Source organism: Podospora pseudoanserina, chromosome 1, assembly GCF_035222485.1.
Source record: "Podospora pseudoanserina strain CBS 124.78 chromosome 1, whole genome shotgun sequence".
NCBI classification, from domain to species: Eukaryota; Fungi; Ascomycota; class Sordariomycetes; order Sordariales; family Podosporaceae; genus Podospora; species Podospora pseudoanserina.
In genome coordinates this window covers 5911492-5936359 of record NC_085920.1, presented here as the reverse complement: position 1 = coordinate 5936359, position 24868 = coordinate 5911492, and the positions used below count along the sequence as shown (strand labels likewise).

General features: G+C 53.5%; 7 protein-coding genes across 7 annotated transcripts; 3 read left to right on the top strand and 4 right to left on the bottom strand.

Moving 5' to 3' along the window:
* Nucleotides 1-243: 243 nt before the first annotated feature.
* Nucleotides 244-2123, bottom strand: QC764_116910 (uncharacterized protein). The gene is made up of 3 exons (XM_062942944.1): nt 1758-2123; nt 1000-1665; nt 244-943 (listed from the first exon to the last, which is right to left on the bottom strand). The coding sequence occupies exons 1-3, from the start codon at nt 1816-1818 to the stop codon at nt 729-731; spliced, it is 942 nt and encodes a 313-aa protein (XP_062805991.1). The 5' UTR covers nt 1819-2123; the 3' UTR covers nt 244-728.
* Nucleotides 2124-2278: 155 nt separating this feature from the next.
* On the top strand, nt 2279-5073 carry QC764_116900 (uncharacterized protein). Its single transcript, XM_062942943.1, has 3 exons — nt 2279-3738; nt 3803-4461; nt 4522-5073. The coding sequence occupies exons 1-2, from the start codon at nt 2954-2956 to the stop codon at nt 4077-4079; spliced, it is 1062 nt and encodes a 353-aa protein (XP_062805990.1). The 5' UTR covers nt 2279-2953; the 3' UTR covers nt 4080-4461; nt 4522-5073.
* On the bottom strand, nt 4607-7174 carry QC764_116880 (uncharacterized protein; the record flags this gene model as incomplete). Its single annotated transcript, XM_062942942.1, has 4 exons — nt 4607-5253; nt 5321-5756; nt 5809-6351; nt 6758-7174. 4 exons carry the CDS (start codon nt 7172-7174, stop codon nt 4607-4609), a joined length of 2043 nt encoding a protein of 680 aa, XP_062805989.1.
* Nucleotides 7175-7695: 521 nt separating this feature from the next.
* DGA1 (diacylglycerol O-acyltransferase 1) lies at nt 7696-9500 on the bottom strand (the record flags this gene model as incomplete). Its single annotated transcript, XM_062942941.1, has 2 exons — nt 9189-9500; nt 7696-9132 (listed from the first exon to the last, which is right to left on the bottom strand). Exons 1-2 carry the CDS (start codon nt 9420-9422, stop codon nt 7696-7698), a joined length of 1671 nt encoding a protein of 556 aa, XP_062805988.1. The 5' UTR covers nt 9423-9500.
* A 642-nt stretch (nt 9501-10142) lies between these two features.
* QC764_116860 (uncharacterized protein) lies at nt 10143-13231 on the bottom strand. The gene is made up of 2 exons (XM_062942940.1): nt 11241-13231; nt 10143-11171 (listed from the first exon to the last, which is right to left on the bottom strand). The coding sequence occupies exons 1-2, from the start codon at nt 12745-12747 to the stop codon at nt 10744-10746; spliced, it is 1935 nt and encodes a 644-aa protein (XP_062805987.1). The 5' UTR covers nt 12748-13231; the 3' UTR covers nt 10143-10743.
* Nucleotides 13232-15885: 2654 nt separating this feature from the next.
* Nucleotides 15886-19431, top strand: SUN4 (Sperm-associated antigen 4 protein). Its single transcript, XM_062942939.1, has 3 exons — nt 15886-17416; nt 17658-18992; nt 19050-19431. Exons 2-3 carry the CDS (start codon nt 17730-17732, stop codon nt 19113-19115), a joined length of 1329 nt encoding a protein of 442 aa, XP_062805986.1. The 5' UTR covers nt 15886-17416; nt 17658-17729; the 3' UTR covers nt 19116-19431.
* A 331-nt stretch (nt 19432-19762) lies between these two features.
* VPS10 (vacuolar protein sorting/targeting protein PEP1) lies at nt 19763-24821 on the top strand (the record flags this gene model as incomplete). The annotated part of the gene is given in 3 exon segments (XM_062942938.1): nt 19763-24050; nt 24116-24669; nt 24682-24821. The coding sequence occupies 3 exon segments, from the start codon at nt 20137-20139 to the stop codon at nt 24819-24821; spliced, it is 4608 nt and encodes a 1535-aa protein (XP_062805985.1). The 5' UTR covers nt 19763-20136.
* Between the last annotated feature and the right edge of the window lie 47 nt (nt 24822-24868).

The window sequence follows — 24868 nt, the reverse complement described above, 5'->3', positions numbered from 1 at the left end:
CCTGTGCCAAGATTTTTGAAGCAAACCCCTGAGCCTCATGAGACAGACAAAAGACCCCTCACATCTCCCGGGCCTGCAACATTAGGAGGAAATCACCGCCTGTGCACTATGAAACGATGCAACTCTGACCCCGAGTCAACGCCTCGGTCCTACAGCGGACACTCGGACACATACACATAGGAGCGACGAGGTTGACAAACAGAAACATGGAGGATGGCAACCGACACTTGGCCAGCACGCTCCGTGAAGGTCACAGCGGATGAATCGGCAGCTCTCATCCTCGAGGCAACAGGGCACCATCCAGTTTCTCAACGTTACCCGTCGCAATTGCCGCAGGCCCGTGACGAAAGATCACCAAAACGAAACAGATAATCGTTAGAATCCTCGGGGAGCTCTAGCTACGCTACAACGACAGACCACTGCTGCCTCCCCTTGGCGCCAAAGACAAACCATTGATGGGTAGTCATGACGTTGTCCGGCACGTTCAGACACAGCCTACATCCACAGCATGTGGCTATTCTCGGAGATGGTCAGCGGCCACGGTTTCCATCATGCAAAAATGAATATCACCGATGATCACTGCTCTCGGCAGAACTATTCTCGACGACAACAGAACGCAAATCGTTTCATGAATAAGAGAAATATGCCGTCTCAACTACCGAAGCCACGATCACCGCACCTAACCCGTCATCCTGGATCCTTCGTTGTACCACCTATGAGATACTTTTCTAGAGGTCTCCTGGCACATCCGAATCCAGATCTGGCTCTGGCTCCGACGAGGCTGGCAGCTCAAGAGTCTTGAGGCTCGAGATGATCAAGTCCAACCAAGCAGCCAACCGGAAGCCAGCCTTTGCAACCTGCTCCTCGACGACAGGAGCGGCCTTTTCGTAGTAGTCCGTTCCCAGCTCCTGGCCCTCGATGGCTTCCGCGCCTTCTGGCAATACTAACCGAGACATGTTAGCTTTTGTCTTTGACCTTCGAAGGTTACCAAAAACTTACCGGTAGTGCAAACCAACGCATTGCCTTCAACCGCCCACCCTAGAGCCGTAGCAATCGGATCCGTGATATTCGTCCCCCTTAGCCAGCCGGACTTGCTCTCCGCCGCGTACTTCCCACTCTTGATCTCCTCCGTCAACTCGTCGGCCCATTTCTTCGCAAACGGATACGGCTTCCTGCGAATGCCGCCCACCAACTTCTCGGCAATGCTCGTATCCCACACATGGTGCAAGTTCAGCTCTTTTCCTTCAAACGTAACATGAATTCCGTTGCCTCCCCTCGCCACATCCTCGGTATGTAGAGGTTGGTGAATATCACCAACAAAGTGAATCACAAACTTTGCTGCTTGTGCTCGCCGCCAGAGTGGAAGCTCAGTATCAAGAAGCTGGGAGGTGTAGTTCTGCAAAGCGCTGACCACGCAACCGGCTTCTTTCTTGCAGTCACGGTCGTAATCTACGCCGCAGTAGGTCGGCGGATTGTCATGGGCGTCGATGAAGTGGAAGCCCGAGGTGAAGCGGCCCCATTTGGTGTACCGGATAGAATCTGCCCAGGTAGCAACGCCGGCGAGGTAGTCGCCGGTGTCATTGCGGAGGAGGGTCTGAAGATAGGAGGTGGTGGAGTCAGAGACGAAGTTGGAGGCGATATAGGCGACGGTAATGTGACCAAAGCCTGTTGTCCATCTGATCAGCACCCTTCCATCTCATCTCCTCTCATCTCATGGATGAAAATGATATGGAGACATCAAAAGTAAACAAACTCACCTCCCCACGCCAAGGCCCCCCGCAACGCTGCAGCGCTCACTGCAACAGACGATAGCCTCATCGTGTGTGCGGTGCTTCTCTATCAACGCAATGAACGCAAATAACAGCAAAACAATCTGATACACAAAATGCAGAATACGTGCTACACAAAGCAAAAATGATATACTGTCACAAGATGTCTTGGATGATGGTGGATGAGTGACCGTGGCAAGTCCATCTGATATGCCCGACACCCGATCAGAGCAGCCGCTGGGTGGCTGACCGCCTCAGCCGCCCACACCAACTGTTGGCAGAGGGACCCTCCCAGCGAATCAATTCAAACAGGTGCCAACAGGGGTCCAACGTCGAGGAACTCTCACGTGTGCCACATTGCTGAGCATAACAGCACGAGTCTCAAACTTCGACATTGTAGTGGTCACCAGTCTTTTTCCTCTACAATGGCATTTGTTTCGGCACTTGTCATCAACTAACTTTGGATTGAGAAGCTTAATCTTTACATCATCGGATGCTGAACGGAGTGCCGGCAGCTTGCCAAGATGGCTATCCCTGCTCCCGGCAGGCAGTGATGCGTAATAGGTGAAGATGACTGGGCAGATTCACCAGAATCGACCCCTTGGCACGCTACTCCCCCGCAAAAGCATCCAAGAAACGGCGGGGCTCCGGTGCACCTCGATGACCGTTTGATGGTGACGACCATGGCATTGGAAATATTGGTGCGGTGGCTGGAGAGGAATACAACACACACAGCTCAAGTCAAAATGCCTGCCGCGCCGTCCAAGCTGCGTGATACCTGCAGGGACTTGGACGGGTGATGCAAATGTGTAGTCAGATCAAGGCCGAAAAGGTCCAACCAGAGGCGCAAGAACCAACGTGGGGGATGGCGGGGGCGCAGAGCTTTAAACCCTTTCCGGGGTCGGGCCCCTCTTATCTCTGCAGATCTCACTGGACCAGGGCATGGCGATAAGCTCGCTCAGAGAGAGGTCTTAAGAGACTTGACTCAGATTTCACAGACCGTGACAGCTCCCCAAACCTCCTCACCTGATCCTTTGTGTCAAGGTGTAAAAGCTTTGCTGCCGACAACATCTCGGCCTCGACGACGCTTATGACCTGTTTCTGAACTATTTCCTTACCTTTCAATCCTTATCGTTCTTAATCGAAAACACACCTACCTTACCCTTGATCGCAAAACCTGCGTCATGGCGAGCCTCATCATGAGCCTCCCATCGATACTCCAGGCGCCCACCGCCGGTGAGGCCCTGTCGGGAATCTTTGGCAGCGTCTCTCTCACGGCCTGGATATGCCTCCTCCTCCCACAATTAATCGCAAACTACAAGTCCAAATCTGCCGACGCGCTGTCCATGAAATTCCTCCTCATCTGGCTCCTCGGTGACATTGCCAACCTCTCCGGCGCGCTCTGGACTTCCCTCGCCCCCTCCTCGATCGCTCTCGGCATGTACTTTTGTGTCGCCGACTTGATCCTCATCACCCAGTGCACCTACTACAACACCATCAACGCCCGCCGGCGCGCACGCGAACAGCACCACCACCACCCTGGTCACCGCAGGCACTCCCACCGCCACCCCTCTGCCGACTCTGACACCACCGCAGTGGAAGACACCCCGGCCAACGAGGAAACACCCCTTGTAACCGAACACCGCCGCCCCAGGTCCGACTCCCAGACCCTCCTGCCCGGCTCCCACAGACGCCACTCCACCCACCGCCGCCGCCGCTCGTCTAACCTCGACCCGTTGACTAGAATCATAACCGGCGAGGACGACACCCCTGACTCCAACCCATGGCTTCACAACGCCCTCTCCCTTCTAGCCGTGTGGGTGGTAGGCGGAGCAGGGTGGTTCGTCTCCTACCGGATGGGTGCATGGGACTCCCCAGACGTTCCGGTCGACACCGAGCCCATCTCTGCTGAACCACAGGCGATTATCGGGATGGTGTTGGGCTACATCTCGGCTGTTTGTTATCTCTGGTGAGTCGCCTTCCTTTTCCTGACCCAACATCCAGACACTAACAAAAGAAAACCCGTGTTTTAGTGCGCGCATCCCCCAAATCATCAAAAACTACAAGGAGAAATCGTGCGAAGGCTTGGCCCTGCTGTTCTTTTTGCTCTCCCTAACAGGCAACTTCACCTATGGAGCCAGCGTGATGAGTTACAGCCAAGACAGGGACTACCTCCTCAGGGCCCTGCCGTGGCTACTCGGGAGTTTTGGGACGATCGTCGAGGACGGGGTCATTTTTGTGCAGTTTCGGATATACTCCAAGGGGAACCAAGCTGGGCAGCAGAGTAAAAGCGTTGGGGGCACGGCTTGAGGAGTGAAGTGGAATGATTGCAAGATTGATGGAACAAGATATGGGAAGTTTATGGGGTTTATTGGGGTTTTGTTGTAAGAATGGGTATATGGCACACATGACGTGATGATTGGCTGAGAGCACGCATGCATTGCGGTTTTGAAAGTTTCTTGGTTGAGGGAAGGCATCTGTGGCGTTTATTGGTGTTTTTTTTTGGGTCGCATGGGTTACACTGCGGGGTGTTTTATTGCCAGCAGCTGGGATGGTGTTTCAACGGGCGTTTGACTGTTTATATCGATTGGGATTTATCATGGCATTTTTGTGTTGCTCATCAAGTTTACAATTGCACGGCATATTTTCTCATATTTAAGGTCATAGTTTTGAGCGGTTATAGGGACACAACGTGAGTTCTGCCCCCTATTTAGGAACAACGACGAACAACATGTTCAAGAACACTCTACAGACACCACTTCAAAAGTCAGTAACCTTGCTCTGTATCAATACAAACCTATCGCTATGCTGCTATTCAACAAACCGCCTTCCTCAAATCACCTCTGCTCCATCCTCCCCTCCCCCAAACCCAACCAAAACCCACACCTCTCCCTCTCTTCCTGTTCCAAAACCTCCATCCTCGTCCCCTCCGTCTCAAACAGCAATCTCCTACCTGTGGTCTCATTCCCCCCAATCCACCCCTCCCACTCCGGCTCGGTTCCCAACTTCTCCCTATTCGGATCAAGATACTTGACAAACCCAAAATAATACCCCCTCACCCTTTCGATCAGTTCCTTGTTATACGTCCTGTAACTCCCCGTCCGATCCCAAGAATTGAGACTTCCCGGTCCCCAAATCGCCCCCGCATCCCACAGGTGGGGAACCCCCAGCCCGTCGCGGGTGTTTTCGTCGTCGTGGACGTTGTACCGGTATGCCCATAGGGAGGAAGTGTTGTCAACAGAGAGGTAATTCAGGACGTTTGTCTGGGGGCAGATGAATGTGCTTTCTCCATAGGCGGTTGCCAAGACTCCGTAGAAGGGTGGTCGGTTAGGGGGGTTGAAATAGGGGGTTGTGTTGAAATTGGGAGGGGTGTAGCGCGACAAAACGGAGGTGGTATCTGTGGCAGTGAGGAGAGGGTAGTTGTTGGAGAAGAAGGTGGTGAACTGCTGGGGGGTGGTGATGTTGGGGGTGAAGACTGTCCCTTCTACATCAGAGGCATTAACATGTTAGTAGATAGTAGACCGGAGAGTCAGGGGGGGGTAAAAACATACCATTCGATGCCGTCCCCATCATAATCGGCACCTTCACATTCTTCCCTTGCTTAAACAACTTGTACGGAAAATCCTGAATCAACTCCCCATCTACACAAGGCGTCCAGTAGAAAACGGGCAACGGCGGATCAGCCTTCCCAGGAAAAGGCTGAGCATGATTCGCCACCTCCTGCAACACCTTCACGTCCGTGTTTCTCAAACAATCCATCTCCCCCTCCGTTGAGTTCCCCCCTTTACAACCAGTCTGATTCAATACCCTCTCAAACTGCCACCCCAGTTCCCCAACAAACGGCTGAGCGGGAAAGAATATCGACTCGAGTATCGCCCCGTGAAACAACCCGTCATCTCTTCCCCCATTGGCAATAAGATGCATAGCCACCGATCCAGCCCCCGCAGACGCACCGTGTATAACAACATGCTCAGGATCACCTCCAAACTATCTTTCACATCAGCCTTTCCCCCTTTTCAGAGATATCTCACAAACTCACCTGCACTATCTCCCTCTGCACCCACCCCAACAACCCCCTCTGATCCCTCAACCCAACATTCAACTCCATCTCTCCATCCCCTCCCCCCCCAGCCAAAAAACCCCACATCCCAACCCTGTAATTAAAATTCACCACCACAACCCCGTACCCGCTCCTCTCGACAACCTCACTCCCATTCCAGTTGTAATTCGACAAAGCATTATACCCCCCTCCCTGAACAAAAACCCACACCGGCAACCTGCTCTCACTCGTTGCATTCGCCGGAGCCCAAATATTGGCATAAAGACAGTCTTCCGACTGCCCCGGAGTCGGGTATGCCACCCCGGCCCCAAGACAGATGGGTTTGAACTCGGTGGCTGGTATTGGGCCTGATCCTGGCGAGGAAGGAAGAGGAGGGGAGGGGGACCGCCAGCGGAAGGGTCCAATTGGGGGCTGGGCGTAGGGCAGGCCGAGGAACTGGTTGACGGAGTTTGGGAGGGTGAGGCCGGAGAAGGTGGCGTAGGTGAGGTTTGCTATGGGGGGTGACGACGACGCTGAGGTGGTCTGGGATAACAAAGAGGAAATTATCAGTAACTTCGCGAAAATCATAATGACTGAGTATACCGCAGACTGGTATAACCACAGATGTTGAAAATGAAAAGGGATGGGCATAAAACAGTTGTTTATACCACCACCACCACCACCACGACCATGTATCTCAACAGATCCGGATATAAGTCAAAATAACAGCAACTCTCTGACCAAGCTGCTCCGATTTTTTTCACCCACCCTCTTTTTCTTCTGTCAACACCCACCCCCACCCACCAACCAACCACTCCTGCTGACTACCCCGAGCATATGCACACACATACATACATGCACAGCATACACTGCCTAGGCAACGCGAGTAACAAAACCACATGTGTTTCATCTCAACTGCAGTAAAAGAGACGTCATTAAACCCACTCACCTCACTTGGTCCTACACCAAAAATGCCCCACAGAAACCCCCATACTGCCACTTGCAGGGCAATCACCAGAGCCGTGATGATTGCCAGCTTGGTGGGATGGGTCATAAACCATTCTCTTCTGAACGGCAACAACTCGTGGCGGTAGTCGTGGGTCTTGTGCGCGGTGACAAGTAAACTCGGCTGCGGTGGTGAGTGGTGGTGGTCGGGCCGAGGGGAGGAGGAGCAGCAGCTAGAAGGCGGTTCACATGGTTCCCGTTTTGTGTTGTTGGTCGTTGTGCATGATTCTGGTCGGTTGGTTATAGGTTGAGGTGTGATTTCTGTAAGTGTCGATTCTTTCTCTGGAGGTACGATGGAAGACTTTATGCCTGGTGATGGTGGTGGTGGGGGTGCTGGCTCGACAGATGGGGAAGGAGCCATCGCGAACAACAGATCCTCGGTGGCCGTGAAGGAGCAACTCTGTCACGGCTTGTTATCTACGGGATTTTCCTGCTGTTTGGGATGGTTGAACATACTCACCTGCCCGAGAGCAAGCCGTTTGCCTTTCTTCAGACGGGTGATACAGAGTCGTGAAATTCATCGTTTGGTCACCTGCCCCGAGCCTTGCTCTCAGGTTGGAAAGCGGAGAGCACGGAGCCTTCATTGCTTCTGGCTGTGATAGGCGGTGTGGTCACGCTGCTGCAAACACCCGGTGTTGAACATGAAAATCATCAGTTGCCCAAGGAAAATACATGAATTGTTATCAGGATTAATACATTTTAGAAAACCGAGCTGCCGTGCCTCACCCTCTCTCCGCCATCTCGTCACGTTACACAGTCAAGAAAACAACCACGTGAGCTCAACTCGAAACGCGTTCCTCGCACACTAGCTCCCACACCCCAATCACCAAACCAAAAAAAACCAAATGTCTATAAACCTCGCAAAATCCTCAAAAGGAAAAACTACTTCAAAATATTCATCTCCCCCCTTCTGCCGGCCGCAAACACATCCTTATACTTCTCCCACATCTTCTCCAATTCCCCCACATACTCGCTATGCAGCCTGTTCACCTCCTCATTCTCAATCTCCCCCTCCCTCTTCTGCGCCACCATGATCGGCCTCCCCACCACAATATTCAGTCTCCTCCTGTACGGCATCAGTCCAACATCATAGTTGAAAATCCCCCTCCCGTGCAGAAACGGCAATGTAAACTTCAACGTCCTCAGCACCCACATCTGGGCTTTGTGCAACCAAGGGTGTGTCTTCGGACTAAGCTGATCATACAGATCATTCTCCCCAAACGCCAGCACCGGCACCAGATCGGCTCCCGTCCTAATGGCCATCTTGACAAACCCCTTCCTGTCCGCCAGCACCAGATTCATCACCCCCGGCTGCGCCTCGAGCGACTCCCTAGCTCCCCCAACCACAATCGTCACCGCCCTGCCCATCCCCTCGTTGTTCGGCCCGCCCTTGGTCAGGATGTTGGTTATCGACTCTTTGGAGACAGACTGGAGCCCAAAAGCGAGGATATAATCCCTGTAGAGTGGGATCCTAAAGTTGGAATCCAGCGTCAACAGTGAATTGGTGATGCCCGGAAACTTCTCCGAAAACCCCAGTGCCTCGGTGGCAAAAGCAGCAAACGCTCCATGGGAGATGATGCCATGGGGGTGATACCCAAAAATGTACTTCCTCGTCGGGGGCAAGTCGTGTGTCTTGTGCAACTTGGCAGGGAAGTATTCCCCAAACAACTTCCAAACCGGCAGCCTTCGCCAGCGCTCAGAACGCATCCGCAACCTCCCGTCAGTGGCGTTTTTGGACAGCGACATGTGCAGCAGGTAAGGGATAATCAGCGGCCAAAAGATCGGGATGGCGCACAGGAAAAAGAAAAACGACACCGTCGACGCGATGCTAAGGCAGTGGATGATAACCGCTACGGTCTGCATCCGGCGTCGATAAGGAATATTCCACGGCGCGAACCGGATCCCGGCAGCTCGATAGGCCTGAATTCGGTCCAGTCGGCGGTCCTCCCGTTCGTCGTCATCGTAAAGCGGTGGGTAGTCGTTGTCTTTGGCTTTGAGAGCGGAACTCTTCTGCTGCTTCCTTTGGGTGAGAGTAGCTGTCCCACTCCGTTCACCGTTGACAAGCCTATTTCCTTTTTCGCTTGGTCTTTCCTTTTCGTCATCCAGGCCGCCACGGACGCCATTCACACCATTGACTTGCACACCCTTGGAACTTGACGTTGCCATTGTCTTGACAGGAAGCTCATCCGCTGCCTTTTCGAAGAAATCCCCCGTCGACTCGGCCAATGCCATATTCGAGCCTATCACGGCCGCTTTCTTGGGTTGTTGTTCTTGCTGTGGTGTCTTGGAAGAAGATGACTCGATGTGACTGTCCAAGCTCTACCTCCAGTGTCAGCAACCCAACAACCTATCCCATGGCAAAGCAGTCAACTTACAGCACTACCCTTCTTCCCCTTCGACCCCTTGCTCTTCTTTGGCGTGCTCGGCACCACCACCACCTCCTTCACAACACTCGAACTCGCAGCAGCAGGCTCGTCCGCCGTAATCGTCTCCTTCAAGTTAGAAGTCCCTACATTCGCGTCAACACCCTTATTCTTCGTTGCCGTTTTCTTCCCCTTCTTCCTCGTGATAACAGGGGGCGTCCCCGTAGAACCGCTCTCGCGGTCCATGATGAATTATACAACAACAACTACAACAACAGTAGCCAAAAAATGAACGAAACAAAAAGAGAATAAATCCACTGCTCACCTTAACAAGAGAGAACAAAAGAAAAGGAAAGGGGGGGGCGGATAACACCCAATCTAGGAGGTAGGTACCTATCAAACTTTCCCCCTAAACACAGACTCCGGACGCGCGATCCCTAATCCCCATAAAAAAAACACTATTCGTGCACTGGAATTTGGGGGGGGGGGAGGGGGGAAATCTGTCGGTCCCAAACTTTAACTTTCTAACCCGCGTCGTCGAAGGTAGATAGTGGACGTGCACGATGGGAGGGAGGGTGGACGGATCGGGAGATTCGGCTTCTTATCAAGACGTGTTTACGATGTACGTTCTCACAACTTGCAAAGTTTCGCCGAGATGATGATAACAAAAAGCTTCGAATTATCAAACGTCGTGCTCCTTCTTTGTTTCAATGAAAATGGCAGTAAAGGTGAGAACAGCCTCATGAGATGGTTAGATGACTTGAACCCTGAGCTTACTGCCCTTCCTTCCACCTTGCGCCGTATTACGTGCCGCTAAGAGCCGAGCCGAACCCATTCCAGGTGATGACGTCCCGGTGGGGCCGCCCCCCCAGTGGCTGTCACCTGTCGCCAAGACTTTTCCAAAAGCCCCGCCCCCTGGCCCTGCTCAAAAGATGCAACACGTTTTTGGGCAGGCATTCACAGACGGGATTGAAGAACCAGAGGCTGTTGCTTTCTCATCACTATATAATACAATCATGGGAGAAATCTCAGCCGCCCGCCCGCCCAATACATATAAAATAGACCTTTTATTGCCTCGAGGCACACTGATCTAAATAGCGCCCATGGATAACCCCCCTCTCATACAATGTCACTATATGGGCATGACCAAAGAACACAACTGTTCTCACCATTACCCAGCCCTAATGACCGAAAACTTCTGCCCTGGAAACCAGCTTCCAAATATGTGCAACAAAGATGCAAACAGAATGTAGTAGTTACAGCCCCCCGCGCTTGGCCCACAGTTCCTGGGGATGTTTGGCCGCTACCGCCCTTCTCTTCTCGCCAAACACCACTATTGTTGGTTTCTTTGGATACCCTCCCTCCATCTATCCTTCACTATCGCATGGTAGCGGTGGCCTTACCAGACTGGGTGTCAAACCCCCCCCAAATGCACAGAATAGCTCGGACCATTTGTCCACCCCCTCTCCTCCAGTGCGTGACGCATATTGATCCCAATCCGCTGCAAGGAGCCTTGAGCTCCCCCACCGCTTCCTTCGGAACCTGTATAAGCCAGCTGCAAGCGTTCCTACTCTTGCACTGCTACCTCATTTGGCGCCTCAGGCTGCTGCTGCGGCTGCTGCTCCTGTAATTGCTGATGCTGTGGCTGCTCCGCTTCTTGCTGCTCTTGCCCCTGTGGTAACGGCGGTTCTTGTTGCCCTTGCAACTGCTGCCGTAACGAAGCCACCTCGGCAGACAGAGCCGCAATGTGCTGATCCTGGATATTGATCTTTTCCAACAGCGGGGCGCTGGCCTTTGAAATCTCAGCGGCCACTTGGTCTTGCATTTGTTTCAGACGCTCGTCGAAATGTTGGAGCAACACCCAGTAAGATTGTTGTTGTTCCGCCCCAAATAGGTTGCCGTCTGCAGGAGGTGCCCCTTGGGTTGCCGGTGCCGCTCCGCTAGCAGCGCGACCACGACCACGTCCTGTGGCTTGAACGGTTGGCGCGGTGTTGCCTTTGATAGCATCTCGGTCAGCAGGGGGATACTGGGAGAGCCAGGCTTGCTTAGCTGTTGGTGACATACCGTGCGCTGGAAGAGACAGCCCCGAAGCCGCCTGATGTGTCTCGTGCGGCGATCGCTGGAGAAGACCCTGGTTGGCCTGTGCTGCTCCGGGGCTCAGGGGTTTGGGACTCTCCGTCATGCCGCTCTGGGAATACATAGAAGCACCTCCAGCGCTTAAAGGCACCGAAGAGATGCTCGTGTGAGGGGTGTGGTTGTTGGGAACGGTGGGTGAAGTATTAGAACTTGTAGAACCACGGTCGACGTTGGGAGGATACAAGCCACCTGGTCGCTGTCCAACCGGGGGATATGTGTTGGAATGCGTGGCATAGCCGTCCACGCCTGGCTGTCCGGGAACGTGTTGAGCCTTGATGCTAGGCAACGAGCGTCGCCGCTCATCGTCCGCTATATCACCGCTCGCATTGGCATCGTACAAAACACCAGACATGGCAGAGTCATCTGCACCACTGGCCTCGTAGTCTTCCTCGCCAAAGCCAGCCATGCTTGATCTTCGCCCGGCGCAGCCACCTGCTCCTTTGCTGTGTCTCGCCAGGGCATCTCCCCTAGCAAATTTCCTATCGCACTTGGGGCAAACATGCGGCTTTTCGCCAGTATGTAGCTTCCCGTGCCGTTTAAGGTCATGGAGACGTCTGAAGCGTTGCTGGCAGTGGCTGCAGATAAACGGTTTCTCCTGACTGTGGGTGAGAAGATGACTCTTCAGATTATGATGGCGTGTAAATTCCGTTTGGCAGTACGGGCATTTATGCTTCTTGTTGCTGCTACCAGGTGACCGAGGCTCCATGTCGGAGCCCTGGGATGGTGGCATAGGCATGCTCATCCCCCTTTGGGGAGCACCAGGCGCCGGCATGTTGCCCTGTGGTGAGAGAACTCCCGGGTATGAAAGAGAATTGGCTGTCTTTTCATCCATCTGAGCATCTGGCTGCGGCGCATACATGCGTTGATCACCACGCCCGTCAATGTCCATTGCTGCAGGGCTGTGCACAACCTGTCCTTCAGCATCCTCGAGACTCGCTCCGCTTGTCCCGCTCTGGGGGCTGACATCTTGTAGCTCGCTGATTGGGTTCTCCCCCGTTGGTATAGTGACTGAGCTCAAGGCCCTGGCCGCTGCGGCGGCAGCTGCCTCGATCTCTGAGACCCCCGTCGGTGGAGGGGCGGGCGCGGGTGCATCGTGTGACCGACTCAACGCGTTCACTACGCCCGACATGAGCTCTTCAATCGCCCTATGATTGGGGTTTTCACTCGTCTCCAACGAGGCCAGCTGCTGATGCTGATGCTCTTCCTCTCGTCGTCGTCTCTCCTCCTCGAGGGCGGCGGCGCCGGTCAGAGTGGGTGTATGTAGCCCCATCAGGCGAGCGATTTTGGATGGGGAGAGATCACCCGAGTGGGCAGACTCTGGCGAGGTCGGGGTAGTCTCGCGAGCGCGCTTCAGCGACCTCTGGGCTGTGAGCGCCGTCGCGGGCGCGCGAGGAGCTTGAGCTTCTGTCGTGGTGGGTCCTCGATTCGAGGCCATAAGGATCGCGATGTGGCTTTGCCGTTGGGGAATTCGAGGAGATAGGTGGTACCCAGAGTCACAGATTTTTATTTTGGGGGCTCCCGAGTATAATGCTGTCGCAATCAGGATGTCACCGGCAGACGAGACGCATTGCCCGAGGCAAGTGGTTGCTGTTGTTGTTGACGGTGATAATGGGAATGCTCGAGGCTGTCGAGGTGTGGCTGGGGAAGCTGGGAATCGTGGCGAGAGCTTCGGGGTTCGAGGACCGAGGGATGCAAGGCCGCCAGAGGTTTCGTTGGATACGGCTATTGGAGAGTGAAGAGAATTACTGGTATTACAAGTCTGCGGTGGTCTGACTACAATTGAGGCCTTGGAGCGTACGTTTCTTGCTTTGAACAGACGCTCTGGTGGTGTCTCTGGAATCCGGTGTGACTTGGATGACTTGGGGAAAGTGAATGAGCCTCAAAAGTCCAACCAAGGTGTTGAAAGAAGGCTGAGGCGATGGGGACCTTGAGGAAGAAAAATGGGCGCTGTGGCCCCCCGGACCTGTGGGGTCACTGCCAGCTGTGAAGCGCGTGTGCGACGTTCGGGAAAAGCCCGAACGTCTGTTAAGGAGTACAAGAGAGGGTCCAAGCTCTGAGTGAGGGCAACCACGTCGTTGAAAGGCTGGAGATCAGCCGCTTAAATCGTTTTGGGATCTATCAAGCCACCAACCTCATCATTTGTTAACGTTGGATGAGTTGTCTCACTCCTTCCCGTTCTTCTCATTCTCAGCGTACCTGACATGTTTGGATGGGATGAGGTGAGGTAGGCACTGTAGGGTTACCAGCAGGCCGAGTCTGCAGAAAACCCAGAAAGCTAGCGTCACGCAGTCCAGTTACAGCAGCGTGTGTTGCCCGGTGTGGGAAAGGAAGACACGGGCTGCATGTCAGTTTGCGGCGCAGAGGAGACCTGAATGGGACGTCGGCCACCAACAACGGGGCTGGCACTTCTGTGATGCCTGTGTTGAGGCGCAATCATCGACACTTTCGGCGTCTTGGCAGATCGACTGCACGCCACGACAACGGATCAGGTCCTCTCGAGCCCAATCTGTCCTACAGCAAAATAGCAGAGTCGGCAGCCTACGATGAGGGTAGAAAACCATCGATGTCGACATACATCAGACTCAGTGTAGGGGCTTTTGAGGCAGGCTGCCGTGAGAGAAAAGTACCGGCACAATCACTGCGCAACACGAAGGATTGATAGGTGGCTGTGCTGACTTGTTGATGACGATGGACTCGATGAAGGCGTTTATGCCAGCTGGCTAGTCAGCAAGCGGCAGGCTGACTACCAGGTACTCCTTAACAGAAGTGGCGCAACCACCCACACCCCTCTCGATGCTGCTGCATTTCTTCAGCCGTAAGGGGACCTCAGCAGCGCCACATCATCCGTAACCAATCTTGTCAATGACGAATGACGACTTTTGATGATACTGTACATCGCCCAGGTGGCCCTCTGTAGCAGGTGGCTCTTGTTGTCATCTTAAATCTCCGTGATTGCAGCTGTATCACTCTCACAAGAAACCCTCAGAAAGGGAGAGACTCGGGAAGTTGATGGTCCCTGCATGAAAGATCTTCGCCATCCGAGCATCATCACCCAGCGGCATCCCAGGTTGTCACATCCAAGGTCTTCCTAATTCGGAAGAAATAACATCCCAAGTCTTTCTTTCTTCCGGCACAGAACTTCAGACCCGGGTTTCGAGGGCATGAACGTCTCGTGCCATCCCGAGGCTGGAAGGCCCTTGTGTAAAATGATCGTCATAGGAGTGACGTCGAGGGGACAATGCGTCGATTTCATAGTTTGACGAATAAGAGTTCGCGACTGATTACTGGTTGCCTCTCTTCTATGGGTTTCCAGCTGCTTACATGCATGTCAACACAGTCTTGTAGCGTTATTGGTTAAAAAACTAAGAGTTGTCTATGGTTTTGCAAAAGCTGAAGAAATCGTATGAGGCTCTTTCTTTGCGATTGGTGGGATAGTGGTGCCGCACACCAACATTCGCAGTTATGTCATATGCGAAGGACGCTGCTGGAGGCCTTCTATCTACGATGAACCTCTCGTACTCTGATCTCAGGTTTGTAGAGTCTTGTTTGCTATCAATACCCGTGACTTGTGATTGTAATGAATCACCTATCGACCAGCTGACCCACAAGTCACAGGTAGTGATAGCAAACAAGACTCAACAAACCTGAAAGCACCCATAATTCACGTGTCTACCGATGGATAAAATGTGAAGAAATGGGCTTCTGCTGAAGCACCTCATACCACTCTGCTCTCCTGAAGCGGTAGCCCATAATAATGTAGATTGTTCCATACTTTTACCGAAAACACCATGCTGGACAAGAAAAACGCTCTCCAGTGTGCCATCCACCGAAGCATAGTATAGCCCTTTAGAGATGGTGAAGTGTACTTGAATGCCACATGATGAAGCAGAATTCATGAATCGACTATGCCTAAGCTGATAACAATACAGAGAAGGTAAACTCCGCCGCAAGGCAGCTGAGAAAGAGACCAATGCTTTAGAGCGCTAATACTGTGTGGTGTGAGATAACATCGCCAGAAGTCTAGAGAGGCAATGAGGGTAATTCTCTCAACCGAACAAAAATAAACTACGCAAGCTAGGCAGACCAGACTGGCGTCAAAGGTTTCTTAGGACATAGGCTCCCAAAGGGCCTACTAGATAGGTACCAGGCCAAAGTTTACAGCAATATTAACTGAAGGCACGCAACATACAGCATGAACCACTCAAGGCCAATATAAACTGGACCATTCATCTACTTGAGGGCCTCGTCAGAACGCCGCAATCAAGACATTGGCAGGATACACACCATACTACCCCCCCACCTCTAAAGGTGCACCATCGACAACCGAACTGCCGTTGCGCCGCTTGACCGAGCCGTCACAATCGGCGTCAGTAAAGCCATGCCGTATCCCCATTAACAAGCCTTTTTCGGCAGACAACGTGGCAGCAGTTCCCAGGTCAGCGGTTGATGTCGTGCCTGTGAAACTTGACGTCTTTCGGCTATGTGCGAGTGGGATAGGTGAGTGTGTGTCTTGCTCAAACAGACACAGCATATCCTGATCTGGATCTGTGCTCAGATGCCTGATAACACGACGGCAGGTTGTGTTTCTTCGACATTGCGAAGTGTAGCCAATACGCAGTGGCTGACGTGTAAGTCGATTTGTTGGCATAGCTCGGCTGAACACCAAAGACAAGTGATGATAGCCCGCGGGCTACGAAAACAAACACTTCACTTGGCCGGCCTTGTTTGTCAGCCATTCAGGAACAATATTGTTGTTTCGGGTCGTCAGCGGAGGTCATCGAGGCTGCAAGAAGCGAAAGGATCAACCGATCTCAACAACCTGGCCGAGTTCTAGCCAGGTGTGGACTCTCGCAACACGAGTGATCGTCAAGTTTCCGGGGACGCTAATAGATAACTGCCGGCGTGGGCCGACCGCGCCTCAGAACCCCAGAGACGATGAAGCCCGGGAGGATGGTAAACACCACCGTTGCGGTGCATGTTGTTTCGACCGTTGCGACCAACGAGCTCGTCGTTTTGTCTATTCCTGTCGTGCTTTGTCGAGTCAGCAGTGTCGGCACGGCATAAAGTCGGGTGGCTGCTTTTTTCCCCCAAGATTTGCAGAAAGGTTGCGGATTGGCTGTTGATGTTCCTAATCGGGTTTAGTCAGGTACTATCTGAGAGTTATCGACGCTGGCGGCCGATGGAACGATGCGAGGCACGTTGTACAGATGGACTCGACTCGACAGGACACGACAATGCAATTTACTATATCATCTCATCAACACGCCTTTGCCATGCGTTGACAAGAAAATAAATTGGAACACGAATGGAACTCGAAACGAGGACAATCTTCTCTACTCCCGCGCAAAAGAGGACGCCCAGGCATCACCGCTCAATCCCAAGACCTAAATGCCGGAACCTATCCGGAGGGCCAACAGTCTGGGCCCTGGAAAATCGGGGAGAAACTCCTCACGAAAGGAGCTTGATTCGTCGCGAGCTTGGCAGCTTTCCATCTGGTAGTCTTGGCTCTCGTGAGATTTCGCGCCACTGTTGTTGGCAAGGCTTGGTCGAATCTCTCCGCGATCGAATTAGTCAACGACCGCTTGAACGGTTGCGATGGTGTTGAAGCTGTCGTGAGGTATGGTTGGATGGGTTGTTTCAGACAGAGTTCTCCCTCGACGCGCTGACGTCCTGTGCCGGTGGGCATCTGGCTCTGCCGTCACAGCGACGATGGTACCTGCAGTAGCCGCCCACTCCCAAATTTGGGCAATCTCGCCAAGGAAGGGGATCCCCACCGTCAAGGTCAACGCCCAGTGCTTGGCGGCCATCCAAGCTCAGGCACCCCGGTTGACGCTCATTTCCTCCTCATTTTCCCCCTTGGACTCAGTCTGGCCATCCGCCGCTCGCCCTGACCGCTCCACCGCTCGAGACCCCATTTCTCCTTCTTCAGTTCACCACTCCCTTGAACTGTTGCACACTCGTTTTCCACTCTTGTCACCGCACACTCTCTTTGCGCGACAAGTCTTCCAGCCAACAGAGAGTTTTCGGCTCTCTACCACATTCCTTTGGAACCTTGCGATTGTACTGTACTGTACCTGTAGCATCCGATCAAAACAAAACAATAGGTTAGTTTCCCACGTTCCCGAAGACCCGATCTCCAGCCCCGCCGCTCGTCTACGTTGGCCGTTGTTTCGAGCCCCGATCTCCGAACCCAGATGTTGGCCATCCACACGATCCCGGTACAGTAAACAGAATAATGGAGACATCATTTGCGATGAGCGGAGGCTCAGGCTCAGGCGGAGGCAGAGGCTGTCAATCTTTCTTGACCAGGCGCGCCACGACAGGCCAGTGGTTAATCTTGAACAGAAACATTCCAGACACTTGCGACGGAAAAATAGTCACGACGACAAAGTTATACGCTCAAGACACACTATCAAGATGAAGGGACTTTTCAAAACTGCCGTCGCCGCGGCGGTTGTTGCTGGCGTTGTCGCTCAGCCTCATAACCACGGTCACGCCCACCTCCACCGCCATGCCCGCAAGCACAACCAGTCGCCCGTTGAACTTGAGAAGCGCACCGACAAGACCGTCATCATCACCGAGGTTGTTGAGGGCCCCACCGTTGTCAAGTACGTTCTTGACGGCCAAGTCATCCCCGAGGAGAAGGCCCAGGAGGGTATCGCCGCCGGCCAGTTCGCTGTTGTTGGGTCGTCGAAGCCTTCTTTCAGCGCCCCTCCCCCTTCCGTCACCACCTCGATCGTTCTCCCCGAGCATGGTGGTCAGTTCTTCGAGAAGACCACCAGCGCCAAGCCCGAACCCACCACAACTTCGGAAGCTCCCAAGGTCAAGGCTACCGAGGAGCCGGAACCTGAGAAGGAGGAGGAAGAGGAGGAGGAGGAGCCCGAAGTTCCCAAGGGAACCGGTCTGGACGCCGAATTCCCCAGCGGCAAGATTCGTTGCAGTGAGGTTCCTACCGACTATGGTGCTGTCAAGATTCCCTGGTCTACCACTCGCGGCTGGACCACTTTGGCCAGCTTTGGCGACTGGGTCAAGGGCAAGGCCGTTGACAACATTGACCAGCCTGTTGATGGCACCTGCGGGCCCAAAATGATGTGCTCTTATGCCTGCCCTCCCGGTTACCAGAAGACCCAGTGGCCCGAGGAGCAGGGTGCCACCGGCCAGTCTGTCGGTGGCCTTTGGTGCAATGCGGATGGTTTCTTGGAGCTCACCCGCCCCTCCGTCAAGACTCTTTGCGAGGCTGGTGCCGGTGGTGTCTTTGTCCGCAACGAGCTCGATGACAACGCTGCTGTTTGCCGTACCGACTATCCTGGCAACGAGAACATGATCATCCCCGTTGATACTCAGCCCGGCGGAACCTATCCTTTGACCAACCCCGACTCCAGGACCTACTACAAGTGGCAAGGCAAGCCCACCACGGCTCAATACTACGTCAACAACGCCGGTGTCCCCGTTCAGGAGGCCTGCAAGTGGAAGAGCGAGAAGTACCCCGATTCTGCCGGCAATTGGTCCCCCACCAACATCGGTGTCGGCAAGAGCTTGACGGGCGAGACCTTCCTTTCCGTCTTCCCCAACCTGCCTACCAGCCACGCCATTCTCAACTTTGACATCAAGGTCGAGGGTGACATCTCTGGTACCTGCTGGCTCAAGGCCGGCACTTACTCTCAGGACAAGGGCTGCACCGTATGTATCATTCTGCTAATGTTGATAAAAACGAAAAAGGCTAACATGATGAAACAGGTTGGTCTCAAGCCTGGCGGCACTGCTTACATTGTTTTCAAGAAGCCCGGCAGCTTCCAGGTCTAATACACGTTAGAAATGTAGGGGACGAGGAGAAAGTGGCGGATTTGGAATCGCATATTACGGTTTAAATGTGTATACTTGTCATTTCACATGGGGTCGAATGGGTTATTGTTGCTTCAATTACCTCGAAACAGGTTCGGGTATAGGAAAATCACTGTCGTCACAGGGGCAAGCAGCTCGAGGGTGGATTTTTGCTTCCCGGTCAGGTGTTGGCCTCTGTCGATGGCTTACTTTCCGTGTACTTGTTAGGGACTTTTATATCGTGCGCTTTCGGCGTTATATGGAACTCGAAGATTGTCAGATGTTGTGGGTCTTTGGTAAGATGGGTGGGGGTGACATATTCTGTCTGTCTGTCTGTCTGTCGACACTGTTGTTTCCTTTGTGTATAGATCTCCTTAGGTTTGTAATTAGTCGTTATTTCTTTTATCTTGATGTCTACTCTAAAGTCACGTTCATAATCGTGGAGCTCCCGAACCACTCAGGTGCTGGATAAGATAAGGGGTAAGGTACGCCCGTTTAGGTGGCAAACAGGCGCAAGCTCCAAGTACCGCGCGGCCCGAAACCCCAACTGTGGCGCAGGCAGGCAGCGTGAACTGCTATTGGTGAGCATTCGTCTCAGCTTATGACGGACGGTTTGCTGCAGCTGCAACTGCACGCAGAGAAGAAGACAGCTTGGACTTGAGCCTAGAATAGACGAGCAGATTCATCAGCCTTGCCGTGATCATCTCCTTTTCCCACGATTTCCTCCTAGCAACGAAGATAACATCAGTAGCAGCAACCGAGGAGGAGGACGAGGCTTGGCACCAACGTAACCTACCAGTATCTTATCGTCGTCCAACGCCCAAGAGCCGAGCTTGGCTGTCCGCTGCTGCAACGCACACGCATTCGGCACTTTTGTACGCTGCCTGTTCGTCTGCGCATTGCGAGCCAACATCAGTCAGCCTTCTCCTTCCGCGCCTTCAGCTTTGATACACCCTCGATCGATTCCCTCGTCGATGAACGACCGGTTTGATAACGACGCACCATGAGGGCTTGGAGAGCTTTGCAGGCCACGGCCTTGCTGGCCTCAGCCTTATGGGCGACACCCCTCGCTGCTGCGAAGGATCGCCCAACCTTCCACTCCAAAGAGTTCGAAAATATACCCATGAATATCAACTACTTTGCCGACTCGGATGTAGTGCTGTTCCAGGATATCGATGATGGCAATGTCTATCTCTCCAACGACGCCGGCGCAAAGTGGGAGCGCGTGGACGCTGTGCCGGAAGGCAAGGCCGTGCTCCTGACCATGCACGAGTTCGATTCGAAGCGCGCCTATATCCTTACAGAGGGCTCCAAGCATTACCGAACGACGGATCGCGGCAAGAATTGGGAAAAGTTTGACTCGGGCGTCGACCTGAGCATCTTTCGACCCGACATGCTGGCTTTCCACGCTGACGACCCTGATCGTATAATTTTCAATGGCATGAGATGCCATGGCTTTCAGTGCCAGGAGGTTACAACTTATACCACCGATGGATTCAAGACCAAGGGAAAGGCCTTGCGGGACGATACGGATGGCTGCTGGTGGGCCAAGGGCTCAGAACTATTCACGACAGGGGAAGATGACCTCGATAAAGACCGTGTTATTTGCATCGTCAGGGACAAAGTCTCGCCTTTGAAGCAGGACCAGCGCCTCAAGATCTCGGACAACTTCTTCAAAGGGACCGAGGAAGCCAAGAATATTCAAGAGTTCGAACCGAACTTGGATACTGACAAGGCTATCCAGGGTGTTGTGAGCATTGCGATCGTGAAGAAGTGGATCTTGGTCGCAACTACCTCGCTCAACACTGACGAGATGGCGCTTTTTGTCACTGATGACACCAAGAAATGGAGCCGTGCTGCCTTCCCCGCGGCCCACGACAGCCACGACCACCGTCTTGCGCAAAACGCATACACCGTGTTGGAGAGCACCAATTACAGCATTCAGGTTGATGTACGGACATCGAACCAGGGTAATCCGATGGGTGTCATGTACAGCAGCAACTCCAAGGGTAACCACTTCACTGAAAACGCCGAGCATACCAACCGCAACAAGCATGGCCATGTCGACTTTGAAAAGATCGCTGGCATTCAGGGCGTCTATCTCGTCAACAAAGTCAAAAACTGGGAAGAGGTTGAAAAGAAGGCCGGCGCTGACAAGGAGATCTACTCGGAAATCACTTTCGATGATGGGCGCACATTTGAGAAGATCACGGCTGATGGTAAGCGCATTCATCTCCACTCTGTAACGGATCTTAGCAACATCGGCCGCGTCTTCTCCAGCGCTGCCCCTGGCATTGTCATGGGTGTTGGCAACACTGGCGACGAGCTGAAGAGCTACTGGGATAAGGGCAACCTGTACGTCTCGGACGACGCCGGCAAAACATGGACCAAGGCTTTGGACGGGCCTCACAAATACGAGTTCGGTGACCAGGGTTCTATCTTGGTTGCTGTCAAGGACTCCAAGGAAGAGGACATCTCTGAGATCAGCTACTCTTTGGACCACGGCCAAAAATGGAAAACTGAATCTCTCCCGGATGATCTTAAGATCAGACCGTACATCCTTACCACCTCTCAGGATTCAACCAGCTTGAAATTCCTCCTCATTGGCAAGACGAAGAAGTCTCCGGAATGGCGCGTTATTTCTATCGACTTTGAGGGCCTTCACGAGGATACCTGCAAGGAGGATGACATGGAGGTGTGGTCTGCTCGTGTCGATAAGGACGGCAAGCCGACCTGCCTGATGGGTCACACTCAGAGCTTCCATCGCCGCAAGAAGGATGCTAAGTGCTTCCTGAAGCAGGAGTTCAAGCATGCTGTCGCCGAGACTAAGGACTGCGACTGCACGGAGCAAGACTATGAGTGTGACTTCAATTTCGAGAGGGATGAGGATGGCGAGTGTGTCAAGAAGGGCAAGGTACTTGCACCTGAAGGAGCCTGCAAGGACAAGAAGCCAGATGATACCTTCAAGGGCACCTCGGGATACCGCAAGATTCCTGGGAACACTTGCAAGGATACCGACAAGATGAAGGACAAGTACAAGGATAAGGAGTGGAAGTGTAAGGACGCCATAGGCGGCAATGGTGGTCCCACTCATGAACTCACCGGCAAGGTCGAACAGACAAAACATGTCATGGAAGGAAAGAAGTGGGACGGTTTTGAGAAGCACTATCTTGAGCGTGGTGATTCTAGCACTGGGACGGACGAGACGGTTATCATGCGCCCCCTTAACAAGGCTGGCCCGATTCTGGTCTCGTTCAACCATGGCGAAGACTGGCGAACGCCCAAAAAGTTGGAGGATGAGGAGATTACAGCCATCATTCCACATCAGTACTTCAAGGATGCTGTTTTCTTCCTTACCTCTGGCAAGAAGGTATTCGTGACCATGGATCGCTGCAAGACGTTCCAGGCGTTTGATGCCCCTACTAAGCCAGATAATGACATGTTCCCTCTCGCTTTCCATCCAGATCAAAAAGATTGGCTGATCTGGATGGGCAAGAAGTGTGATGATGGCGAGTGCTACGGTGTTGCACATGTCACTGAGGATCCCTTCGACTACTGGCGGACAATTGGAAAACAGGTTCGCCGTTGTGAGTTCACCGGGTCTTCTGCCTACAAGTTCGAGGGCCGCAAGGAGAACCAGATTCTTTGTCTCAAGCATGAAAAGGAAGATAAGGCCAAGCCTTGGGCGCTTGCGTCATCGAACGACTGGTTTAAGAACGAAGAGGTCTACGGCAAAAACGTGAAGGATTTTGCGACCATGGCCGAGTTCATCGTCGTGGCTGCCGAAGATGCCGAGAAGAAGACATTGCAAGCCAGCGCCAGTCTGGACGGCAAGAACTACGCCAACGCCCATTTCCCCCATGGCTTTGAGGTTACCCACCAGCATGCCTATACCGTTCTCGACAGTTCTACACATGCCGTCAACCTGTTTGTTGCCACCAGCATGGAGGAAGGCCGGCAATACGGCACCATCATCAAGAGCAACTCTAACGGCACATCCTACGTCGTTAGCGTTCGCAATGTCAACTGTGACGAGTCATACTACGTTGACTTTGAAAAGATGCTCGGTCTGGAAGGCGTTGCGGTTGTCAACGTAGTCGCTAATTCAGACGACAAGAAGGGGACCAAGAAGCTCCAAACACAAATTACGCACAACGACGGTGCCCAGTGGGCATATCTTCCCGCTCCCGTGGGAGACAACCTGGAGCCCAAGCTCCCCTGCCACGATAAGCAAGGCAGCAAGGACTGCGCCCTCCACATCCACGGGTACACCGAGCGCCGCGACCATGGCAAGACTCACTCCTCCCAAGGCGCCGTCGGAATCATGTTCGGCTGGGGTAACACGGGCGACTCCCTCGGCCCCCTCAAAGAAGCAGACACCTACATGACCACCGACGCGGGCAAAACCTGGAAGCGCGCCATGAAGGGCACCTGGACGTGGGCCATTGGCGACCAAGGCGGGATTCTCATCCTCGCACAGACTACCGCCTCCGCCTCGAGGAAACAGTCAAACAAGCTCTTCTACTCCTTCGACCGAGGCAACACTTGGAAGGAGCACGAGTTCTCCGAAAAGGAGGTCGAACTATGGGACGTCACCACCGTCCGCTCAGGCGGCTCTCACTCCTTCCTCCTCTGGGGCAAGGACGAAGACGACAAAGCCTTCACCATGAAGCTCAACTTCAAGGGTTTCGCCAACAAGGACTGCCAATTCGACAAGGACCACCCCGAGAACGGGGACTACGAGCTCTGGTCACCAGAACACCCGGCGCAAAAGGACGGGTGCTTGTTTGGGCACAAGAGCAAGTATCTAAGGAAGAAGATTGCAAAGGACGGGGATGTGCAATGCTGGAACACGATGAAGATGTCACCCTTGTACGGAAAAGAGGATTGCGAATGCCAAAGGGAGGATTTCGAATGGTTTGTCCCCTTCCCCTTCTATTTCCGTTCAACACCAAAAAAAACTAATCTTTTTTGTCAAAAAGTGATTACAACTTTGAAATGGACCCCTTCGGCCAGTGCTCACTCGTCAACGGGCTCTCTCCCATGACAAGAGAGCAGTGGTGCTCTGAACACCCCGACGCGATCGAATTCTTCCCACCGTCGGGGTACAGACGGATCCCCCTCACGACGTGCAAGGGCGGCAAGACGATGGACGAGCAGTCGGAGCCGGTGGCTTGCCCTCAAAAGGAGGAGGAGTACGAAAAGAAGCACCGCCGCTCGGGGTGGAGCATCTTCTTTGCCGTTGTCATCCCTGTCGTGATTGCTGCCGGGGCGGGGTGGTATGTCTGGAGGAACTGGAACGGCAAGTTTGGGCAGATCAGGCTGGGGGAGAACGGGACTAGCACCCATGTTTTTGATGAGGGGCAGCCGTGGGTAAAGTACCCGATTATTGCCATTAGCGGGGTCGTTGCCGTTGTGGTGGCCATTCCGGTGGTGGCGGGCGCGGTTTGGAGGGTTGTCAAAGGGGGGATGGAGAGGGTTGGGTTGCTTGGTGGTGCGGGAGGGGGATCGAGAGGGAGGTGGAGCAGACTTGGTGGTAGTGGTAGTGGTGGTGGTGGTGGTTGGGGGGGCAGGAGGTTTACCACACGGGATAGTTTTGCGAGGGGAGCGGGGGGTTATGATATTGTGGATGGGGATGATGAGGGGGAGTTGCTTGGGGATGAGGAGAGTGATGAGGAGCAGGTTTAGGTGTTGTGTGATAAGGTGTGAAGCAATGATTTTGGACAAGAAGTCAG

Coding starts and splice junctions, on each gene's coding strand:
- QC764_116910 (XM_062942944.1), bottom strand. CDS start 1,818: ATGAGGCTATCGTCTGTTGCAGTGAGCGCTGCAGCGTTGCGGGGGGCC. Junction 1,666..1,757: donor GGGGGCCTTGGCGTGGGGAG/GTGAGTTTGTTT, acceptor GATGGACAACAG/GCTTTGGTCACATTACCGTC. Junction 944..999: donor TGCGTTGGTTTGCACTACCG/GTAAGTTTTTGG, acceptor TGTCTCGGTTAG/TATTGCCAGAAGGCGCGGAA.
- QC764_116900 (XM_062942943.1), top strand. CDS start 2,954: ATGGCGAGCCTCATCATGAGCCTCCCATCGATACTCCAGGCGCCCACC. Junction 3,739..3,802: donor TCGGCTGTTTGTTATCTCTG/GTGAGTCGCCTT, acceptor CCCGTGTTTTAG/TGCGCGCATCCCCCAAATCA.
- QC764_116860 (XM_062942940.1), bottom strand. CDS start 12,747: ATGGCCTCGAATCGAGGACCCACCACGACAGAAGCTCAAGCTCCTCGC. Junction 11,172..11,240: donor GCTGTCTCTTCCAGCGCACG/GTATGTCACCAA, acceptor ATGCTATCAAAG/GCAACACCGCGCCAACCGTT.
- SUN4 (XM_062942939.1), top strand. CDS start 17,730: ATGAAGGGACTTTTCAAAACTGCCGTCGCCGCGGCGGTTGTTGCTGGC. Junction 18,993..19,049: donor CTCAGGACAAGGGCTGCACC/GTATGTATCATT, acceptor ATGATGAAACAG/GTTGGTCTCAAGCCTGGCGG.